Genomic DNA, 11,517 nt, shown 5'->3' on the forward strand with positions numbered 1-11,517 from the left:
AAAAAAATTGAAAGATATATCTAGGCATAATTTAGCTAGAAAGATTACGAGCTAGGAGGCAAAAACTCAGCTCACTTAATTCCATATGGTGAATAATTCCATCTAGGCGCTAGCTATTACATATTATTAATATTACGTACATAATCAACTTAATTAGCCCAACAACGTACGATAGCTCTGATATGAGAAGCAATATACGTATGTACCTAAAAGGCTGGCTACAGGTTAATTCACATTACACCGGATTTATTAGCCAGGCAGATTGCAACGTTGCGAAGGATTTCTCCGTTGATCAAAATTTGAAAAATGTGACATTTATTGTGATCGATGATTCTATTCAAGCATTAATTGGCCAATAATATTGTAATTTCGTATTATCAACGCTGGAAGGTTAATTATATTAGATCATTCCACCTTGTATTAATTTTATTTTTTTCAATTTATATATATGTGCTATTAGCTAGATTCCTTTAATTAATTGTTTTTCTTTTTTTCAACGCAATTCAACTTTAACAAGAGAAAAAAAAAAACAGAGCAAGTAGTGATACATGCATAGCTAGTTCTTAAAATAAGTTTTACACTCGACTCACAGGGTCACACCAACTTAACAGTAGGTTACTTGCAACATAAAAACAGAGGCCACGTACCATGCATGTAGCTAATTATTTATGCATTTAGCTAATTATTTAATAGCGAGCCATGCATGGTTCGTGGTGAAGCCCATTACTAATTATTAGTCACCATGGCGATCTTCCTGTTCGTGGAATTGTCATCGTTGTTGGGGCGGGTCCATATAGGTTTGTAGATCATGATGTGGCCGTCGCGATGCAGGACGAGGATGTACTTGTCCTCCTTGCCGGCGGTGTTGGTCGACCAGACAGCCTCGTTTTTGTCGTTGTGGATGACGAGGTTGCCGTCGGTCTGCAGGTTTGCGAAGCAGTTGTCGCCTAGGCCGTTGGTGGCAGAGGTCCACAGTGCCTGGTTCTGGCCGTCGTCCAGCACCAGGTTGCAGTCGGACTGCATGATGAAGGTATGGCTCCCTTGGGTGAGGGATTGGCTGGTGTTCAGCGTGTCGCCGGCATAGAGAATATTGTTATCCGCCGCCGTGATGCTAGTATCGCTGTGGCCCCTTTTGACGGTCACGACGCCTTTGTAATTGGCGGTGTTTCTGTTGGGGCGGGTCCATATAGGTTCGTAGATGACGACGTGGCCGTCGCGATGCACGACGAGGATGTACTTGTCCTCCTTGCCGGCGGTGTCGCTCGACCAATTAATAGGCTTGTCGTTGCTGTTGTAGATGACGAGGTTGCCGTCGGTGTACAATTTGACGTGGCAGGCGGTACCTTGCCCCGTGGTGTTGGAGGACCACACCTCCAGGCGGCTCTCGTCCAGCACCAGGTTGCAGTCGTCCTGCATGGTGAAGGTATAGCTCCCTTCCGTGAGGGAATAGTCACTGTACAGCGTGTCGCCAGCATAGAGAATGTTGTTGGCCATGGAGGAAGGCAGGAGAAGGCCGAGGAGGAGAGCAGCAGAGAGCAGGACAAGAGTAGCCATGGTTATATCACTCACTTCACTTCCCTTCACTTCACTCAAGTGAATATTGCTGGTTTAGAGTATCATGCAACTCCCCCCATCTATTTATAGATGAGGATCAGAGGAGGTAATTAAATTTAAGATACTTAAAACTCAAAAACAGTACTGTTAATTAATGGGAAAATACACCGTATCAAAAATAAAAAAAAAATTGATAAATTCAGTTAGGCTCATTAATTAATTCTATAATAACTGATTCAATTTCATAGAATTTTTCTATTGACCACTAGGTAAATCGAGAAGTGCTGCGCAGATAACCTAGAAGCCCAGAATCTTTTGGTTGCTCGCTGAGAAAAAATTTCTACAAATACACTATAGCTGGGATCGAACCATGAATACCTAGATAATAACCTGAATGTCCTACGTACTATGACACCATAACCCTGGGGACGAAAAAAATAGATTGGCAAATTGTCCTAAACTCCCTACATGCTAACAGTCAACTTAACTTCCTCTTTAGTTCATGGGTAAAAAAAAATTATTCTCACTCACTACATATCAACTTTTCTTTGCTTCAACATGTTAATACACACTGATTTACCTAATTACTCTTATTTTTTAGATAAAAAAAATTAAAAATAAAGCATAATTCATCTTAAATTCAACACATTCAAACTAGAATCTAATATATTTTTTATAAAATTAAGCACGACTCTTATTCAACTTGACCAATTGATTAGAAGCTCATACCATTCGATTGACTTAGGCTCCCAATCAATTCAACCTAAGTCAATCGATTAGTATAACTCCTAATCGATTGGTATAAAATAATGATGGCTTTTGTTCCCTCACAACAAATTGATCGATTGTCGATCGATTCCCAATTGATCAGAGCTGCCTAATTAAAAGAAAATATATATTAAATTCTAATTAAATGACTACTGAATTTAGGAAGAATCATATTTTATTTTAGATTTTTTTATCTAAAAAAATATGAGGATAATTAGATATATTAGTATATATTAGGAAGTTGAAAGGGAGTTTAAGTTAGGGAAAAAAAAAATTTTAGTAAGGAGAAAGTTGAATTTAATTTTAGGACAATTGAATGACAATCGATCTATATCACTTGTTAATTAAATAAATTGATTTGTACAGTCTTATGACAAAACTAGCGAATAAATACCCCTCCAGTTTAGCTAGGTTCTATTAGAAATGAGACTCATATTTCGAACCGTTCATATTGATGAGATATTAAAAAAAAGTTATTAACAAAAGACAAAAAAAATATTGACAATTGATGATTGTGATTTATGTAGTAATATATAAATTGGGATTGATAGCAGGAGTGCATGTTTTTTAAATGTCAATATAGTAAATACATATGAAACATATCGATTGTATAATATTGAATGAAAATCAATCGTACTGTTGACACTAAAGATTAATATCAAATAAATGAATAAATGGATGCATAAAAAAAATAAGAATATCTTCATGGTAAAACCAAGTAAAGAGAATATCTCTAACTAGTACCGTTTAATTTGCATCGAGTATAAATCCTTGTTTTTTATTTTTATCTAAATATTCTTCATATGGGTGTGTAACAAGGGAGGGACCGCTAATTTATGCTTTCGAGGACGGTGCCTGATTTGCACAAAAACGTCATCGTGCCAACGTTGTTTGGTGGACAATAAATCGTAATATAATTATAGATACAGACGGTCCCTGATATGTACAGAAAATGTCATCCTACCAATTCATCGACATCGACTCTGTCTGGTGGACAATAAATCACAATATAATCATGCTTGAACTTGCAATCATTTTACTCTATTGGTCCAAGTATAAAAATATTGGGACCATATCGGATTCATGGAGTCAAATCCAGATAAGAAAAATAAATAAATAAATAAACAAACGGGACCTATAATTTTCTCCACGTTTATATCGGTCAGTGATAATGATAGAGTATTTGGTATTAATATTTCAATAATAATAATTAACTCATGGTATGCGGATCATGAGCATGCCATTCTGTAGACGTATAATTGTATACTAAATTTGGGCCTCTACAATATAATCTCCCATCACTTTAATTTGTTTTCTAAATTCTAGATATAATTAGTTCATGGACACTTATAAATCAAAGATCGATTATCCCATGTACATAAGACGTGCTCGTTACGTACGTCAAATGATGGATTAGATATAGGAGCATATTTTTGTTAGATGTATAGTTAATAATTTTACATTTTCAATTTCTACGCTTTGATCCCGCCTTCATTTCTGTCTCTAGTAAATTAGTCGGCCTATAATTCCGCATCTCTAAGCCGCCTTCATTTCTGTCTCTAGTAAATTAGTCGGCCTATAATTCCGCATCTCTCAGCTACTTCAGGTGGATCATCTCTACATACTTGGATTAAGTCTCATCGGAACGGTGCTTCCCTTCTCTTTTAATAAGAATAATGTTATTATTAACTGATATCCTTTCTGTTTTGTGTAGTGAGACCATGTACAAGGCCTATGTTTCCAAGTTTCTGTAATTGGAGGAAGTTGAACTAGAGAGGCGAGGCGAGGAGCTCTTGGTCGAGCGAGAAAATTAGCTAATCGGCCTCTATGTGGCCAATTCCAATAGCCAGGTGGGTGACGCTGGCGAGGCAGAGAGCACAAAAGAAAGGCAGCCTCCGAAAACACAATTGAAATTTAAGCACAAGTAGTATTGTCATAGCCCTTCAAAACAAACGTCTTCCAAGTAGGCGTCTACAGTGGCCACGCCTTCTCCTTGAACCACATGGGCCAAGGAGAACACCCTGGCACCTTCCTTCGAACGGACAACTTTAGCTTTGCCTCCCCTCTACCCGGTCCTAGGGGAGATAGTTTCCCAGCTTAGCGGCTTCCCTACCACTTGGACTGCTCATTCATCCCCCCGTCCTCCTGTCTTGCATGCAAGGGCTTCCTCCTAGCTGAGTACATCCCACCAATAGGAGAGTCACTTCCGTTCCTCGGCTACCTACAATGTACCATCTGCTTAGGAGGTAGCTTCGCCTTTAGATCCTTCTTCCTCTTGCGTGCAAGTGTTGTCAAAGGGGTTGTTGGTGGATACTTGGGAAGATAGGATGACCCGGCTGAACAAACGCATGCCCCTGGGGATGACTAATGGGTACTTGTTTAAAACATAACCTTGGTAAGCTGCTGCTGACTCACCCTTTTAATTTGACTAATGCTAATCGTGCCCTCATTCCTTCTTTTTTTGGGGGGGTCAAGATGAATATCACCCGGGCCTTAGTGAACTAGAACCGGGAGAACAAGGCACCGAGGAAGCGACTGTTAGAACTTGAATCGTCTTAGGCTCCCGCCTGGATTCATGATGACGCTATCCACCCGGGGACCCAAACACAAACTGATATATTGGGTGAGCTAGAAAAAAGCGTGCAGGAGGATGTGCAGCTGACCCAAACTATGATGTTGAAAGTACAACAACTAGAAGCCGCCCTGCAGACCAGTGAAGCCAAGCTTAGGTATGAACAAGCGAGGAGGAGCTAAACGCTGAAGGAATCGGATGTAAAAACTGCTGAAGCTCAGGGCCTATTTGCTAAATTGGAAGAGCTGGAGACCATTCATGCCTCAAAGTAGGCTATGAAGGATGCCAAGTTGGCGAATAAGGCGTCGCTAGTGTCTAATCAACAAAAGAACATGGATGCCCAAAGAACAAAACTGGAGTCCCTACACGCTGAGTTAAAGGCTACGAGGTCCAAGATGATGGCCTCGAAGTCTGAGTTGGCGGGGGCATCATCTGAACTAGTGGTATCTCAGACTGAGCTAGTGAATTTAAGGCAGGGGAGGATGACCGTTTTAAGCTAAAAAGGTGGCATACCTCTAGTCCCAGGAGTTCGGCCTACAATCGGTGCTTGTGTCAACAGGATGTTCCTTTATGGAGTCGAGGGTGTTGTCAGGCAATTCAGGGAGGCTGGTTACTTAGCAACTGAGCCTCCTGCCCGGTTCCTAAACCAATAGAAGCTGTTGGATGAGCTCCTTGATAACGCCTTTCTTGATTTCAAATAGTGTATCCTGATTTGCTCCCCCCTTGTATTTTGAACCTGATGTAAATCAAAGACTTTCTTATGTAACCTAGTCCCTTAAATTTTATTTACTCCCGCTTCATACTATTACTTATCCAAGAATTTATATGTCTGTGTGGGATGACTTAGTCTATCCCTTTACTGCTCCATTTTACGTGTCGTTCAGATAATAAAATCAAGCTTGTCTACGTGAGTGAGGTCATGCCTTGACTGGGTAGTAATTTTCATTAGTTCTCAGTGAGTATCAATTCATAGGCATCAAGTGATGAGTCACTACTTCCCATCAGGTGGCAAACACAATATCACATAAATCGATGACAAGTTTTATTCAAAATGACGAGCAGGGTGCTGAACGAATAACGAATAAATTTTTGACCAAATGAAGAATATAATTGTCGAATGGATAGTTAATTAAGTAGTCAAGTTGTCACTGAAATAGATGGTTGTGCTCCATTAGAAACCTGATTGTTCTACATCTGATCTGCCTGAAATTTCATGCGGGAGCCTTTTCCAAATAATAAGGAGTTGTGCCTTATTGAGATCCACTTGGATACATTGAGATCTGAGAACCGATTAGATATGGTCAATCGAACTTAGGTAGGGAGCTATGGTTATGTAAGATTCTGGCCGGCTTGGCCCGATTAGAGTTAGAGTATCGTCATATGCCATAAATGCTAGAGATTTTTTGTTGATATGCATGGCGGCGCATCGGGATAACAATTTGTCTGTTATTTCCATCATAAAGGCCCTTCTTTTGCTATTGCCATGTATCTACCAAAATCCCTTTTCCCCAATGTGACGGTTGATGCTTTACACACACGACATTTCCACTTCTGATCAAATGGTCACGACTCTCAACCCGCCTTTTTTACTTGATCGATCCAACGGTCCATTTTAAAGGGGCTTGTATGGCTTCTCTTTAAAAAACTTTGGTGATTCCCATATCCCCCTTACCTTCTTCTTTCCATGACGATGATTGATTTCTTGCTCTCGTAAGTAGCTACTGATCCTTTCTTCCTTCCCTTACTTTCCTTCGACCCTACTCCCTGAATCTCATCATGGATGTCCCTGGCGTGTGGCACACTTTGATTACCTCGAATTTTAACGAGGTAGATATGGTCCACATTCGTTTCACCTATGAGGTTCATGATTCCATGCACCTAATCATGCCCAATGACTAGGACCGTCCCCATCAGCCCTCTGCTGATTATGTGACCTTCTTAAAGGACCATATCCTAGCTAGCTTTTGCTTCCCTATTCCAACCTTCTTTTCTAAAATAAGCTGGTATTTTCACATCCCACTTCAATAATTGGTCCCGAATTCCATTTGCCTTCTTTGTGGAGTCAAGATTTTATTTTTTTTTGTGTGTGAAGTCTCTTTGACTCCGTGAGTATTCCGTGACTTTATAAAATTAAGAGAAGGAAAAAACTAATCATATTATTAGATCTTAAAGTTGATACAGAGTATAATGTCTTATATAGTTAAGTTAAGAACCCCTAAACTCTATAAAAAAAGTAAAAAGTCCAAATTGCCCTAAAAACTATAAACAAATAAATATATAATCTAACATTCCCCCTCAAACTCACGATGCTACAGCTAGAAGCATTGAGAGTTTATCAGATAAGAAATGAAAACGTAAAGCAGAATGTGCCTTGGTAAACATATCAGTAATCTATAGTTTTGAATGAACAAAAGGCAATGTGATTGTGCCAATTTGAAGATGATGACAAGTAATGTGATAATCAATTTCAATATATTTCATACGCTTATGAAAAACTAAATTGCGAGTAATTTGAATAACACTCTTATTGTCACAATATAACGGAGTAGGTTGATGAAGAGAGACACTCATATCTGCAAGCAACCAATTCAACCAAACTATCTCACAAGTAGTTGAGGTCATGGCACAATACTTTGATTATGTGGAAAATTTAGAAGTAACATCTTGCTTTTTTACTCTTCTAAGAAATAAGGGAATCACTAAGAAAAATACATAAGCCAGTGGTAGATTTGCGATCCGTAGGATCACCAGCCCAATCCATATCAGAGTATACACGCAGCTCAAGAGATGCAGTGGAAGGAAATAAAAGGATTTGAAATTGAGTGCCTCGAAGATACCTGAGAATACAAAGAACAACAGCCCAATGAACTGTAGTTGGTGCAGCGACAAATTGACTAACCACATGAACAACATATGTAATATCTGTACGTGTCACGGTGAGATAAACCAAGCTTCCAACAATAATTCTGTACAAACTAGGAGTTAGCAAAGGTGACCCATCAGATGGAGAATATCGAGCATTAGTCTCAATAGGAGTATCAACAACTCTATTATAAGTAAGATGAGCATGCTCAAATAGATTAGCTATATACTTTGACTGAGATAAAAGATAACCTTTCGGGGAATAAGCAACCTCAATGCCCAGAAACTAGCGTAGTATACCCAAGTCTTTCATAGCAAAACAATGAGTCAATTCAGACTTCAAGGAAGCAATTCCATCAGAATCATCACCATAATAATCTGTTGGAACCCCAAGGTGTTTTGATGTGATCAAACAAGCTAAGTTAGGTCTTGCGTTTGTTTAACCCTTGTGTCTAAGTGTGCAGTAGCTTAGGAACACAGGAAGTCGAGTGGAAGACGCGGCTAGCAAGAAGGACGGCACGGGGAGAGAGCCGACGGGCTCGGTGCGTCCGAGGGATGAGGTGACCGCGGAAGAGTACACCGGTGGATGAGAAGAACGTGCGCGGCGTTCGAGGGACGAGAAACCGGGAAGGAAGGCTGCTCGAGGAGAAGGCCGGAACATGGGTTCGGGTGAGCCCTATTCCGGATGGCCGAGATCACCCAAGCTAGTGGAGTCGGAACAGAAGACCCGGACCGAGACGAGCTGAACCGAAGCGGAGCGACCGGACGGAAAAAGTCAACCAGAGTTGACTTTTGGGGTCCGGGGCGCCCGAAACGAGGTTTTTGACCAGATCGAGTCAAACTCGATCTGAACGTTGGGGGATAAAGTTTTATCCCTCCAGGGCGCCCCGACCAGTGCTATAAATATAGCACTGGTTTGCACAGATAAAAAAAAAATGAACTTGTAATCAATTCTTTCTGTGCTTTCAATTCTGTTCTTTTCATTTGTGCTGTCAACGTTGTAAAGAGGCTACTCCGCCCAGAGGAGAATTAGATAGTGCGCTTATATTCCTTGGATTAGCAATCCCCTGATTGCAAACCAAGTAAATCTCTGGTGTATGATTTCTTTACTTAGTCTCTACTTTTTATTAAAAGTGTTTATGATATAGTTGAAATCCGAGAAAGGTTCGAGTTTTATTTTGTAGGGCAATTCACCCCTCCCCTCTTACCGGCCTCCAAAGGGACCAACAAGTGGTATCAGAGGCAAGGCGCTTCAGGAGGACTAACCGCCGATCGAAGCAACAAGATGGCCGGACCGAGCATTGTTCCACCAAAATTCGAGGGGAACTTCGCAGACTGGAAGCGTCGTATGGAGGTATTCCTAAAAACAGATTTTGAAATTCGGTTTATTATGAAATATGGTTTTGTAGCTCTAATAGATAAAGATGGAAAAGAAAAAGAAGAGAGCGATTGGACAAAGAAGGAGCAGAATGAGTCGGTAGCAAACAGCCGTGAGGAACATCACCTGCTGAGCGTGTTACCGCCTCAAGAGGTCAACCGCATCGGAAACTACTCATCTGCTAAAGAACTTTGGGAGAAGTTCTTGGAACTCCACGAAGGCACGTCCGAAGCAAAGCTCGCTAGAAGGGACATCCTCCGCAACAAACTGATGAACATCCGTTTGGTGAAAGGTGAGAAAGTAGCCGGCTTACATGCAAAGGTAAAAGAACTAGTTACTGGTCTCGAAAACCTTGGTGAAAAGGTAACAAACCGGGATACTATTCGCTACGCGCTCAATGCGTTTCCAAGAACTCCGGAATGGACATCAATCGTCGATGCTTACTACATCTCAAAAGACCTAGAGGTAAGTACTTTAGAAGAGTTGTTTTCTACCCTTGAATTACACGAAACTAGATATGCAGAGATATCAAAGGACACAACCCAGACTATGGCGCTGAACGCAACCAACAAGGATGAACCCGAGTCAGACTCCGAAGACGATCAAGAAGCGTACATGGTAAGAAACTTTAAAAAGTTTTTTTAGATCTAATAAATTTAAAATGCAAAATAAAAAGAATCAAAAAGGTAGAAGAAAGGTACGGTGCTACCAGTGTCAGAAGGAGGGACACCTAAGGGAAGACTGCCCAGAACTCAAGAAGGTTAAAATGAAGACACCCAAGAAACACAACCTAAAAGCAACTTGGGATGACACTTCTTCATCTGAATCAGAAGCTCAAGAATATGCGGGGATTGCACTGATGGCAAGCCACGAAGGACAAAGTACATCAGAACCCAGCATCGATGAAGGGGGAGCGACCTCAGATGGAAGTAGCGAAGCAGGGGGGGATTCAGGCTTCAAGTCTGATATGGTAAGTGAGGTATGCCTCTTACCCCCTGATGAACTTTACTTTGGTATCAAAGCTATGACAAAATCCATGTATAAATTAGAAAATAAAAATGTCAAATTAGAAAATGAATTTTAGAAACAAAGAGAATCTTGGCAAAATCATGTCTTATAGAGGATTTTGAAAAATTGAAAATTGAAAATGAAAAACTAAAAGAAGAAATAGAAAGATTGAAAAAATCTAATGATTCAAATATTTCTACTTTTAGAAATTATGGAGGTTTAAATTGGTATTATAGATTTCATCAAAATCAAATTAGAAATATATCAAAAATCTATATACCTAGGAAATACTTGGTTAATCCTGTAGGTAGGAACCTTTATTGGGTTCCAAAAACCTATTTAATTTAAAATTAAAAATTAGACTTAGCATTTTCAGCAAGGAAATTAAACAACTAATTTCTTTATGAGGCTTTGTCTAAGGAAGTGGTTGTTGCTCTAATAACCAAGAAGGCCTAGTGCCTCGCCACGACCTGGAAGCCAAGTATCGAAATGAAAAGTTTAATTGACTAACTGAAAAAACATTAATTTAAATTACTTGATGCTTTAAAAGAGTTATTCAATTTGTGTTAGAAAATATTTTATTTTTTAAATTTTTTATTATCTTAGAAATTTTTATGAAAATTGACTTAGAATTTTTTTTTAAGTTATCTTAAAATTTTTTTTATGATAATATTGCCTTATAATTTTTTAAAATTGACTTAGAATCGTTTCTTATGAATATTAACTTAGAATTTTTTAATTAATTAGAAAATTTTTTTTGGGGATGCTGAGATAAGTTTCAAACTTAAATTTTTTTTCTTATGACTGCTTTATCTGAAAAATATTTTTGTTTAATTTAACTTAAAAAGAAAAATTCTGAAGAGTGTCTTTAAATTGAATTTTACTTAGACATTATTAAAGTTTTTGTTTAATTTTACCTTAGACTTATTTATAACCCCAATTTTTATGTGATCAAAGGGGGAGAAGTATGTTAAGTCTAGGGGGAGGTACTATAATTTTTAAATTGAAAAATAATTGGACTTATTTGAATATAAATTGCTTGTATTGCATATGGTTACCATAACTTAACTTGGGTTGCTCACATCAAAAAGGGGGAGATTGTTGGAACCCCAAGGTGTTTTGATGTGATCAAACAAGCTAAGTTAGGTCCTGCGTTTGTTTAACCCTTGTGTCTAAGTGTGCAGGAGCTTAGGAACACAGGAAGTCGAGTGGAAGACGCGGCTAGCGAGAAGGATGGCACGGGGAGAGAGCCGACGGGCTCGGTGCGTCCGAGGGACGAGGTGACCGCGGAAGAGTACACCGGTGGACGAGAAGAACGTGCGCGGCGTTCGAGGGACGAGAAACCGGGAAGGAAGGCTGCTCGAGGAGAAGGCCG

At 39.5% G+C, this 11,517-nt stretch overlaps 1 protein-coding gene across 1 annotated transcript; it reads right to left on the reverse strand.

Annotated features, from left to right (window-relative positions):
• Positions 1–726: 726 nt before the first annotated feature.
• LOC122019423 (curculin-2-like) lies at positions 727–1,554 on the reverse strand. The gene has a single exon (XM_042576891.1). It carries the CDS (start codon positions 1,552–1,554, stop codon positions 727–729), a length of 828 nt encoding a protein of 275 aa, XP_042432825.1.
• Between the last annotated feature and the right edge of the window lie 9,963 nt (positions 1,555–11,517).

Source organism: Zingiber officinale, chromosome 9A (genome assembly GCF_018446385.1).
Source record: "Zingiber officinale cultivar Zhangliang chromosome 9A, Zo_v1.1, whole genome shotgun sequence".
Taxonomy (NCBI): domain Eukaryota; kingdom Viridiplantae; phylum Streptophyta; class Magnoliopsida; order Zingiberales; family Zingiberaceae; genus Zingiber; species Zingiber officinale.